Raw genomic sequence first — 13,066 nt, 5'->3', positions numbered from 1 at the left:
TGAGAAGCTTTTCTTTAAGTACAGCTCTTCTTTGAAAAAGGGACTGTTAAAAATGGCATCAAGGGGTTCCAGGTCTCAGCAACTCCAGATCAAGCGTGCTCAGTTTGCATGTCCCCCGCACCTTAATTGTCAGACCTGCAAACCCGGCCTTGAGACTGGAGTGGTTTTCTTGCACCAGTGCTGGTGTACTTTGGGGGGTGAGGGAGTGAAGTGCAGCGTGGCAGCAGTGGCTAGTGAAGAGTGGAATTTTCCATGTACGAATTCCCCATCCCTGCATCAAGGCTGAGAAAAGGATTGGGTCACAGGGTATGGGGGACTACAAACTGCATCTGGCCACGGGGGGATATAGCTACACCTCCTATTTCAACATGTCTCCCATAAGTGCTTTCACATCCTCTACATAAATTCTCATGGCCATGCTCTACAGCGAGTGACAGAAGTTATTTCTTCTTCTGCCTCCAAAAGACTAAGCACGACCATTTTGCAAAGAGCCTGTGCTACTTCTGGACCCTAGCCTACTCCGTGGCAATGCACAAGTATTCCTGCTGAAGTGGATAACAGCAACTGAAGAAGCAATGCTCTCAGTTTCACAAGTAGATGAACACCCAGGATTTGGTGTTGAGTGCTACTCTGTCCCTAAAACACGCAGCACTTGTGACTGCAGACATCTAGAGTGAAGTCTTGGCCTCATTGACGTCAATGGTAAAACTCCCATTGACTTTAGTGGAGCCAGGATTTCATCCCTAGACTTTATTTTTAACAATAGCTGTGGGAACTATTTTGGCACGGCATAATTTTTTCATTGACGTGTGAACCGAAAGCCTCTATTACGCAGAGAGGCAGTGTGGTCTAGTGGACTGAGCATACGCCAGGAACTCCAGTGTTCTAATCCTGGCTCTGTCACAGACCTGCAGGTTGGCCTTGCTGCATCACCTTTCCATGCTCCAGTTCATGCAAGGGATAAGACAGTACTTGTCTCCTTCCTAGGGGCGTTGTGAGGATTAGTGTTTGCAGAGCACTTTGAAGAGCTCTGGAATTGCACACACCTCTCTCTCTCTTGCACACACCCTTCTGAGCATTCCAAGAGTAATTTTTAAAGGAAACCATTTAAGTTTCATATTCTACAAACGTTATACAAGACCACCCCCACCTCACTATTCAATGGTATTTACCTGTCATTTCTGGTCTTCCCTCAATTTTTATGGTAAGACCAGCTTGTCCTTAGTGTGACCATTAGATGATCTTATGTTTGGGTCTGCTCTGTGTGCCTCTCTCGCCCAGGATGTCAGGTGGACAGTTAACCTGCTCAAGCAAGCTTTTTGTTTTTAAGATTAAAAATACAAATAAACCCCATCTAGTTTTAAAAGCCTTTTGAAGGGTTTTCCTCCATGGCTCTATTCCATGCTTATTTTGCACTAGCAAACGCAGATCCCAGTCACGACCAGGGAATGATTCTGTGCAACACATATGGAGACACAATCCCTGCTCTGACGAGTTTACAATGTAATTATCAGTGGAAACAGATTTCTGTGGGCCACACCTATCTCCTCCGCTGCAAAAGCAGGCTCAGTGTGCAGGGTGGGACGCTCAGCTGAGTTTTATTTTTACAGGGGCTTGTAGCTGCTGCTCTGCACAAGCACAGAGACCCCCTGATTAAGGCCTCATAGCCACTCCTTCCAATGTTTAAAATCACGACTATTCTATCATTTAATCATCAGACCTTACATGGCCCTTGACATTGCTGAGTTTAGCTAGGGAGACCCTTTAACATCAACCACCGGCCCCTACTACCGCCACATCCACTGATTCTGGTGTCAAGTCGACAGATATTCTCTAGGGCTAAATTGTCACCTGTGACAAATGGGGGCAGGTGCAGCCAGAGGGCCAAATCCAGACCTAGTATAAAGGGGTGAAAGTCCATTGAGTGCACCCAGGGCTGAGGCTGGCTCACATGTAACAAGCAACTGATACAGACTTGGCCTGGTTCCCAACAGAAGGAAACTTCTGGCGGTGAGCAATCAGCCTGTATGGTTTGGCTAAGGGCCTCAGCCACTGCGGTCCATTGGACTGGTCCTTAACTTCAGGACAGTAAGACGAGACTCTCTGTAAATAGTATCACTAACCTTCCTAACTGCTTTGACATTTTAAGGGCTTTGAAATCATCCTGCTGTTGGCTCGGTTCTTTATTTTTCTACCCACTATGTCTTCGAAAGTATGGGCTTCTGCACAAACACAGATTGGCCAAAAAGCCATCCAGCTCTGGGATGTGGTGGATCTACTTGAATATTTTCTACCTGTTAAAACGTACCTCACTCAAGACAGGAAACATTTTCAGTCTAAAGGGAAACAAACAGATTCTTCAGCATAACAACACTTTTTGTAAAGAGAAGGCAGCAACACAATGTTCTGACAATCCCTCTCATACACGCATGCACCCACTTCAGAGAAAATTCTCTCTTCACAAACAAAGAGGAGAACAAGACTGTCTAGTTTCTAACTGCCTTCAGAAGTGCATTGGGGGGGGGGGGCAGTGGGAGTCTAAAAGGAGTGAGCCTCAGGATATCAAAAAGATTTAAAACTTGCAAAACAAGCCAGCAGGGGCAAGAGAAAGGCAAAGCAAAGGATATATTTGTAGTGTTTGGCTCGCCTGAATTCCTCAATCACATTTCGGGCATATTTGATCGTGTCTCGGACAGTTTCTGCTGATGGAGGTTCATTCAGTTTGCGGATTTCCAATTTATCTTTGTCCTGAAGGAAGCACATGAGAATTACAAATGCAATCCCAAACCTCACACGTAAAGGCACATCCACACACAGAGTTTAAAAGCTACATAAGATTAATAAAATAAAAGGCATGGTTGGAATTTTAGGCTCCCACAAAGAAACCACTGAAATCTGTAGGGGAGAAAACAGAGAAAGTAGACTATTCCTCTGTCATTTTTCTCTAAACCTTCGGCTGGAATGCTCTGAGCTTGCAAACTCCTGGACGATGACTGCGTCCACAACGCAAGAGCTATCCCAAGGTGTTTTATAAATGTCACTTGTACCAACTGGTTGCAACATCTGCAATAAGGTCTTCAACTCAGATCCAGATGCCATAGTTTCTCCACAGTGTTGATGGGAAGCTACAAGCGGTGCAAAGAGCACCTATTCAGCAGTGCCTCTGACTCCATCTGACAAGGCACTGCCTCAGGACAAGTCTCAAAACCCCCTGCTCTCTCACCAATACTGCTGGGCACCATACAGTAGGTGCCTCAGAAGTAGCAGAACAACACTGGTACAAGCAAGGAGATAGTTGCTATGGGGGATGATGTGGCAAAATGGTTCTCTCAGAAACAGTGCTGGTTTGTGGGGTCGTGCTATAACGCTACAAACCAGAAAGCTACTGCTTGCTCTCGTTCTCTCTGCAATGGCTTCCTCACCTAGTACAAGCACCCCCGGCAGGGCAATTGCCCCTCTGCCTCTTCAAGAAGGCTAAGAGTGTGTCCCCAGTTAGACGCTATGATACTCTCCAAGAATTTCAAAAGCTCGGAACTGCTGCCTTGTGACGTTGGGTTTTTAGAAGCATCTAGTGTTAACCCCAGTGTGAATTCTAAACTGTGAACTCCTGGTGTCAGAAGCCTCTTGGTCCTTGCTATGTGAGCTTTGAAAGGTGGGTGAAGACTGCCAGTTGTGCATGGGTGATCCTTAGCGTGCACATTAATGAAGTGCAGATTAGCAGGGTTCTGCTGTACATGCAGTACATCTTGCATGACTAGAACTAATCAAACTTCTTTAAATTCACCTTTCCAATCATTTTTATATATGGCCAAATTCTGCTTTCAATCACATTAGAGATTTCACAGCTCTTAAGGCCAGATGGACCATTATGATCATCTAGTCTCACCTGAGTAACACAAGACACAGAATTTCAAACAGTCTGACCCCATTGTATAGGTATAACAGCAGATTTTGTCCACTGTTCTGTATTTGCTTGAGCTGCTCATCTGACATTGCCCTCCTTTGTCAGTAAACCAAGAGAGTTTTCCAATATTGTTTTTACACAGATTTGTAAAGTGCCCAGCACTGTAGTAACTGGTCACACCGTCAGTCACTAACCCACTTCCAAATAAGAAGGTTCACTGCTTATTTGACATAAGTTTTCTAAATTCCCATACTAAAAACCCAGACACTTTAGGCCCACCAAGAAACTTAATTCAATGGAAAATGAATCCGATTCCATACTTCCCCTTCATGTCCTTTTGACAGTAGATATTTCCATAAGAGGAAGAGTGACAGGTTGTTTTGTGAGTGGTACATTAAATGTTATGGGTGAAATCCCAGCTTCACTGATGCCAGTGGCAAAAACTCCCACTGACTTCAACAGGGGCAGGATTTCACCCTATATTTATATTATAGAAAACTGAGTGTGATGGTCATGGAGTTCCTATATAATAATCTAAGAATACTGATATGCTACCTAGTTAACAAGAAACCAATTTATATTGGGGGTTGTGGAATATTTATTATATCTCTGCAATGCTTAAAATCAGTGGGGACTATGGCAAGAGTAAGCAGGAAAGCAACACAATGGTCCTAGATAAGAATATCCAGGCACACCTTTGAAAGACAACGGGGGAAGCAATTAGTTTCATCCTGTCTCCAAGGAAGATGCAAGTTTTATTTTGCCAGGCTGGGAACCTGGAGATCAAAAGGACTAAACAGCTTTGAAAGGACATTCTCTCTTAAGGGAATGTGGGGGTGCGGGAGGAGGATGGTTTGTGAGTTATGAGAACAGACTTCACTAATGAGACTCTCAGGAGGGGTGTCAGCAGTGACTGACACCACCTTGTACAAAGACCCAGCTCAATAAGCCTAGGTCAGTCCTGGACCTGGGCAACAGTGGCATAAATCCAATCAGCAAAAAAAAAAGAGGCCAAGTCCATAAACATCACATGAAGGAGTCAAAAAACCTTTGGTCCTTAAGGCTCCCATCTCCAGCTACCTCCCTTGTACTTCCAGGAGGGAAGTAGTCTCTCAGAGGCAGGCAGACACTAGCTCCTCTAACAAAGAGTTACAACTCCCTTGAAGTCTTGAGCTCTTCTACCTGGTCTCTTCCTCCCTCTTTATACTTGGGTTTGCCCTCATTAGCTACAGCAGTTGGGGCCTTCTCTCTCTCTAATTGAGATTTCTCACAGCTGAGGTAGGGTGGGACTGGTTTTGCTGTCTGCAGGCAGGCAGGCTTCTCACCCCCTGCCTGCCTTTCTTTTGTGTAGGATTGTAGACCCCGTCTCACAAGGGGTCCAAAAGAATCTTAGACCTACAGGATCCCTATGTGGAAAATAGTTAGATACCTGGTAAACTAGACATGAGTACTGTCTGTTTTATTGTTTTAAGACTGTTTTTTTCTTAATGCTTTTGTTATATTAAATACATTGCTTTAAGGAGACGCCGGTCACTGGTTACCACTGTCTTTCCCTTAGAGAGAACAGAGCTGCAGGTGCTGCGTACAAGTCAGGCCTGCTGAGTAATTGTGGCTGATCACAGGGGCCTGCAGCCCAGTATCTGATCTGAGTGGGAGAACTGTGTAAGTTCACCCTCAGAAAGCTGATAGCTATAGGCGAGAGACCTGAAAGAGGGTGTACTCAAAGAGATCAAGAGGAGTCAGAGGGGCAGTCAGCCTGGTAATTGTGACATATTTCCTACTAAAATAAAGCCATCTATATATAGGTCTTTGATTAATTTGTACAGTTAACTGTAACCTACAGTATGTAACAAATCAATTATGTTTTCTGCCTAACAAGATTTCTTTTTAATAAAGAGCTTTTATTGAAACTTTGTTCCCACAGCTACCATCACAACACCGTTTTTCTTGGACTACATATGACAAGGGTAACACACAAGGTCATGGAAAGGATACAAAAGTTAGCCGATCTGATAGTAGTGCCACACACGTATTGTCACATTAAAGCTGAGCGGCAGCACAAATACAAGAACTCAGTTAAGCAGAGATTTGTTTGCTGAAAATCCCCAATTATCAGGCTGTGGGAGCCATTCGGCACAGAATTAGGTTTTAAATAACTCTTTTAAGTGCACTCTTTGAAGTCAGTGGCAAGCCAGGCTTGACACTGATGGGTTCATGATCAAGCCCTAAATTCCCCCTGTGAAATCCTTGTGGTACTTCTTGGTTCACAGAAGAAAGACCAGAATAAATCAATCATTCCGTACATCACTGGTACCATGAACTGCAGAGAGACTTCTGGTATTTGTAATGTTGCATTGTGCGATACTTTCAGAAAGCCAGGAAGAACCGAGAGAATTTCACAATATGCAGGGCGGGGGGAAGAGGGGAGGAAAGAATACCAAGTCAGAACAAACTGATTTCTTGTGCAAAATGCCCCACACATCCAGTTTGTGGCGACACTCAGTACAAAAACTTGGGTCTAACAGTTTTCATATTACCTTTCAGCAAGTACCTACCAGGATATTCCATGATACTTCATGGTTACAGTGGAGAGAAAGGGTATGAGAGAAGGTCTCAGACAGAAAGCACTCCCTACATTCCAAATCTGATTAGTCAGATAGAAAACAGCATGAAAGCCTCTGGTATGTGGGTAGGTCATCAGGAACATACTTCTATACCATGGTTATATTACCTTTTCTTTAGTAATGCATTCCCTGCAGTCACAGGTGAAGAAATAGGAGTCTCTTAACCGATCATTTCTATCTTCTGTAGGGTACAACAGATCGATATAACTAGTAAAAATCTAAAGGAAAAACATACAAAATCAATCAAAAAACTTGCATAATAAAGTAAGTGCACCCACATGTTATAACAAACACCACATACATACAAACTATATATTTCAAATATCTAATATAATCAGATCACCATATACCTGTACAACATATTGCATCCCTACAATCACATCACCTGTCCACTAATCCCACTTCCCAGGGACTAATTCTTACATTTAAAACTTCTCAGCAGCTCCAATCAGTCGCTATTTCATTAATTCAGTCTGCCAGAGAAATGCTTCCTCCTTCTAAGGGTGGAATTTCCCCTCTGATGGAGGCTCAGGACAGGCAAGATTCTGGACTGGGCAAGAAAGCTTTTCTATTCCTAAAAATATCATGGCTTTAAGTGTGCCATCTCGGCTCTTGCCAGGCTAGAAACTGGGGCCTAAGTGATTACTGATGTGGGGTGCCCAACTTGAGAAACCTTAAAGGGGCCTGATTGTCAGAGGCTGGGTGCTCTGCTCTTTCTGAAAACCAGGTCCCTTTACAATGTCTCCAGTTGAGCACCCAGAATCACTAGCAGTTTTGGAAAATTTAGGACAAGAGCTTTAATTTATTGAGGAGATTTCCACTTTCTAAAAGAGATCCAGTGCTTCAGTTCTGGAAAGATTTAAATCCTGATTTATTTTTATTTTTATTCTTTTTAAAGCAGTGATATTTTTAAGTACAAACATATTATTATAGGTCATTTTACAGGCATTTTCCATTCATTAGTTTTAATTTCCCTCTGCTTCTGAGCCCTGCACACTGGAACTCTTGGCAACTAACTAAACTGTTTTGTGTCGTAAAATGGTATACTCCTAAGAAACATCCTAAATACACGATACAGTTGACCACTTTATCACTGAAGAGCAAGAAAATAAACTATAAATAAGAAAATTGAACCAAGTCTTAAAATGTTGTGCTAATCTGATCTAGTCTTTGCTGGTCTTTTACTCTCTCTGAACAGCAGTCAATTTCACTAATATGTGTTTTTGTTCTATGCTGGCACTCAATTCCCAGGCACAAAACACACAAGATGCAGGAGCTTTAAGTGGAAACTGATAGTTTTCTGTTGCAATGGCTACACTGAACCAGAAGATGGAGACACAGGCCACGTGACTGTAGTACACAAGCAAAGAGATTCATTCCAAGACACTTTGTCCACACACTGCACATTTTTTAAATGTGACCAGTTATGGGATATAAGATTCCAGTTTTTGGAATTTTTTACCAAAGGTTCAGCAATCGTTTTGTAAATAACAATCCAGCTTTAAAAGTCAAGATGTCAAAAGATGAGTTCTATTTCTCATTTTAACCCCACAAACAATAAGTCCATTATAAAAGATACTATGTCCAGGATGTCACACTAAATAGCCAGCTTGTAATTATCTCATGTGCATTAATTAAACTTAGTTTGCAATGTGTGCTGATGTTATTGTGACCAACTCCCCTACTCAGAATGAGGAGGAATTGTACACCTGGGTTATCCCATTACTCAGGCAAGTAACTCTTTACCCATTGCCAATAAGGAGTGTTCACAATCTGACCCCAAACAGCTTTCCTCCTCTCAGTAACTTCAGTCACATTATTTTCATTACACTTAAATAAAAAGCCCAAGCAAATAAATAAATAAATAGGCAATTGCTACTAAAATTAACCTCAAACTCATTTTAACATGATTAGCCTTTATCATTCATATGCCATTATCGAGGGTGTAACAGTGAAATCCTAGACAAACTCCATGATTATTTAGCAAATGACCATTGTTGTCACTCAAGATTATGGTTGAGCACCTCCTCCCCACCCTGCCCAAGATAAATAACAGACAAAGGTGGTCTTTGCTGTTGAAGACACATTGTCAAAGATCAGTGACTGAACCAGATTGGCTTGACACAGCCTAAAATGCCTTGTTCTAGTCATGGGAAATTCAATCCAGCCTTCATTGACAGTCTTGCCCCCACTGGGGTCATAGAGATCAAAATAACTTCATTCTTTCATGGCATGGTCCTGTTTTACCCAGTGTGGTCTGGATGAGCTCCATGTTATGCGAACACTCTGTCCAGACAGAAGTAGGATAGCAGAGAAGTGATCAGTCCCCCTTTTACTTGGTCTTGTTCTGGCTACCTCCACATCTTCCTTAAATATTATTATATTGGTAATGGTAATTATTAAATAAATAATAATAATAATAGTTTACTTTCAATTGACCCCTTTCATATGGGGATCTCAAAGCATCAGCTAAACATCAGTAACTCAAGCCTCAAAGCTACCTTGTGAGGTAGCTACTTATACCCATTTTACAGATGAAGAAAGTGAGGCACAGAGGGGTCAGGTTCCTGTGTTGAACCAGTGGCACAGATACAATGCCCTGCCTCCCACTCCTCTGCTCTAACCAACAAAAAGACACTGTCTCCCCTTGCTCCACCCCTGAATTTTTTTTTTTTAAGTGAGTTTTCAGAATTGATTGAAAGACAATAGACATGAGGAACAGGCTTCCATTTGAATTGAAGCGATGCTTGACAAGCCAAGTTCACCCCCACTTTACCACATGCATGCCCACACACCACTGCATTTACACTCACATGATGTGCATTTACCTCATCTCCAGGTTCAATCTCTTGAACAGCTCTGACTTCAGCTAAGGTCCCTTTGTACGTTACAATCACATTTGGGCAACAGCTATGGTTCATCAGTGCAACACTGTAAAAGCAAAAGGGCAATTTTTGTGTCTGAAAGTAAAAAGCATCACTTCAGCATCTAATAGCTCAAGTCCTCTTGCTCTGCAAGATGCATTTCAGCTAAAAACATAGGTAACCGTTATAGTATTGTTATTATAAAATTACAATAAATGGTCCTGCTGATGAATAGAGTAGGATCAAACGGTCCTCCATTCCCTTGTTGTGCAGTGTGCTTAATGCTGTCCAGAGGTGACTATATTACAGTGGTATGTATAATGGGAGCGGGAGCAGGCCTTGTAAAGTCAATGGCAAGTCTCACTGGGACCAGAGCCAGGTTCATAGCTTGAGAAGTGCCTGGGGACCCCTTGGCGAAGAGAAGCACTAAGTATTATTATACTTGAAAGCAATGCAGACAGAAACTTAGTACGCAAAAGGCCACTTGTTTGCACTGGAGTCTGAGACCAACTGTAAAACTCCTATCAACTTCAGAAAGAGCAAAAGCAGGCCCCAAGTCTGAAAAAAAATAATTATTTTTCAGTTATGCACACAAAGTGTGCAAAAATATTCTAACTGCTGGGGGAAAGCACGTCCTCCAGCACTCTGGGCTCCGAGAAAATTCAGTTTGTCTGTTTTATTAGACATACACTTCTACCTCGATATAACGCGACCCAATATAACATGAATTCGGATATAACGCAGTAAAGCAGTGCTCTGGGGGGGGGTAGGGCTGCGCACTCCGGTGGATCAAAGCAAGTCCGATATAACGCGGCTTCATCTATAACACAGTAAGATTTTTTGGCTCCCGAGAACAGCGTTATATCGAGGTAGAGGTAGTAGCTAACATATCTTCTTTAACACCCCACACAAAATAATAACTGCATCTTTGGTCAGAGATCAAGAAGGAGAAATTTTAGCTCAAAGGTATAATTGTTGTTAAATTCGAAAGGCCTAATTCACAGAATTGCTGAGCACCGTCAGACAGAAAGGATGGTCTTACAGTTAAGGCACTGGACTGGCACTCAGAAGCTCTAGGTTCAATTCCCTGCTCTGTCAGAGATTGCCTCTGTGACCTTGGGTAAGTCACTTAATCTCTCTGTACCTTAGATCCCCATCTGTAATAAGACAACAGCATCTCTGCCTGTCCCTCACCCTTTGCCTTGTCTTTTTAGAGAGTGTAAACTCTTTGGAGGAAGGACTGTGTTATTCTGTTTATGTACAACATAAACTGCACCTAGCACAATGGGACCCAGACCTCAGCTGGGGACTCTAAATGTTACTGTAATACAACAAACCACCACCCTGTAGCTCCCACTGATGTCGATGGACGTATGTGCTCAATACCTTAGAAAACTCAGATTAAGCAATGCTTTCAATATGGGCTATATTGTCAGCAGCAAGAGGGGAATTTGCAAACCAACTCCCTTGAAGGGGGCACCTTTCTTCCTTTTGAGCACTAGAAAGACCCACGTCTCCTATTCCAGGAACAGCACTTTAATAACATCTGTGATTTACTTATAGAGCTGACAGAGTTTGTACATCATTTTTCACTGTCATGGCAACATAACATATCACACTGTTAAAACATCAGAGGAGGAGGTTGGAGTAATGTAGGAAGGAGATCCGCTACTTAAAAAGGAACAAAGCTTGGGAGATGGCATTGAACAGAGACTAACCACTTGGGCAGAGAGCACCAGGTTAAGGACTCCACCAAACTAAAACAAAATGGAAAGACTTTATGGAGGACGTCATCTATGCAACTCTTTTCAATTTCTTTTGATCATCAAAAGCCCATTGATTCAGATCAATCTGGATGTGGTTCACACCCTGAGTTTCATGGCTTCCAAACAAACTGAAAGGGTAACTCTGATGAAATCATCACGTTTTTAAAACAAAGCTGTCTAAAATCATAAACTGGTTCACAGCCACTTGAAACTGTACCCTTATCAAAAGGTAGGTGGACCTTATTGAACTCTTTGGCAAAGATGGCCTGACTTTTGGGTTTCTAACAAAAGCAGGTGAAACTTCATTATAAAAAGCTTGCCCAACTCCATTGCACAGTACTATACAGGTCCCTCTATGTACACTAGACAGTTCTTTCAAGCCACTGTACTACAACTCCAGTATCTTTGAGTATTTCATTAGAGACAGAATCATAACCATGGGTTAATTCAATTTACCACATCTGTAACATGTATCGGGGCTTTTTTTTTTTAAATAAAATATTTGTATTGTTTAAAAAATAAAATCCAACCTACTCAGGAAATATTGCTGATCCCAAGTGAGACAGTTCTTCATCTTCAATTGTGAAGCCATTACAATTAACCTAAGGAAAAGAGAGAGCGATTAGCTCAGATCTCAGGTAATCACCATCTTCTGGTTTAATATTCCATGTTTACATACATACTCTGGCTATAAGGGACCATGCTGAGCAGTAAATTGCAGTAATCTGGTTGCAATTTTGTTTATTCTTAATCAGTATTTATACAGAGCTACTTGTGTTCAGAGCCCTCATGTTGAGGAGTTTACAGTCTTTTAGGCAGTCTAAATACAAAGGATAAAGACTCATGCACCAGAATAGGATCAGACCACAACACAGAGGAAATCAGCCTTTGGATAGCCAAGGACAGGACATGAGGCTTAAGAAGAGTTTGGAAGAAGGAGAGACAGGCTGCCTGTATAAAGCGAGACTATTCCAAGCAGAGAGGACATTGTGAGGCAAGTGGCAGAGGAGAGAAAAGAGGCCAATCCTGCTTCAAATGGAAATTTAACTACGGACATCAACGGGAGCAGGATCTGGCCCAGAGGAATGCTAACAACAGAGGACTGGACAGAGCTACGTGCACAAAGAAAAGGGAGGGTGAACAAAACCAGACAGACAGCGAAGGGCCTGTGCAGTGCCTTGAATATGATACACAGGGCCTGGCACAGTGGCGCTGCAACCTGGTCAATGTCTCAAATTGCACCTGCAGTGCAAATATTTATTTATTTTTAATTATTAGTAATGGACAAAGAACTTGAACTTTGTGGCAAAAAGAGTAGAAGCTAACGATGGGAATAAATGACGGTGGAGACATAGTAGGAGGGGCAGAAGCAGACAGGTTTAAATAAAATACATGGACACAGGTCAAGGCCAGATATTTGTCAATACACTTGAAAGAAAGGAGTCAAGAAGGCCATAAAGTCATGTCCTGAAATCCCTGCTCATGTTTTTTCTCTCATTGAGCTCAATGGGAGCTTAGGGCTAGTCTACACTACTGCACTGCTTGGGTGCAGCTGCACCACTATAGCACGTCTGGTGAAGACGCGCTACGCCGACGGAAGAGCGCTCTCCTATCAGCATAATTACTCCACCTCCACGAGAGGTGGAGGCTACGGTGGCCAGAGATGCTCTTCCCCGACACTGTCGGGTGTGGACACCGCTTTAAGTTGATGCAACTTGCACTGCTCAGGGGGTGGCTTTTTCACACCCCTGAGTGATGTAACTTACATTGACTTACGCGGTAGTGTAGACAAGCCCTTAGTCTAAGTAGGAACTTCGGGATTTGGCGCACAATAGTCTCAGTGTCAATGCGTGTGCACTAAACAACATTTAAAGCTGCACTTCCCGTCTATCTTCACAGTCACTAAAA

General features: G+C 42.6%; 1 protein-coding gene across 2 annotated transcripts in view; it reads right to left on the bottom strand.

Moving 5' to 3' along the window:
- Window positions 1-13,066, bottom strand: part of SMYD2 (SET and MYND domain containing 2) — a 65,308-nt gene that overhangs the window by 6,051 nt on the left and 46,191 nt on the right. For both annotated transcript variants that reach the window (XM_045009982.1, XM_045009981.1), the window contains exons 6-9: window positions 11,693-11,760; window positions 9,357-9,459; window positions 6,636-6,746; window positions 2,628-2,748 (exon numbers count right to left, since the gene is read on the bottom strand). In XM_045009982.1, the coding sequence (XP_044865917.1) occupies window positions 2,628-2,748; window positions 6,636-6,746; window positions 9,357-9,459; window positions 11,693-11,760 (403 nt within the window). The remainder of the gene's footprint in view (window positions 1-2,627; window positions 2,749-6,635; window positions 6,747-9,356; window positions 9,460-11,692; window positions 11,761-13,066) is intronic.

The sequence above is a fragment of the Mauremys mutica genome, chromosome 3, assembly GCF_020497125.1.
Source record: "Mauremys mutica isolate MM-2020 ecotype Southern chromosome 3, ASM2049712v1, whole genome shotgun sequence".
Classification (NCBI taxonomy): Eukaryota; Metazoa; Chordata; order Testudines; family Geoemydidae; genus Mauremys; species Mauremys mutica.
The sequence above is the reverse complement of the archived record's forward strand: the minus strand, read 5'-3'. Positions and strand labels throughout refer to the sequence as shown.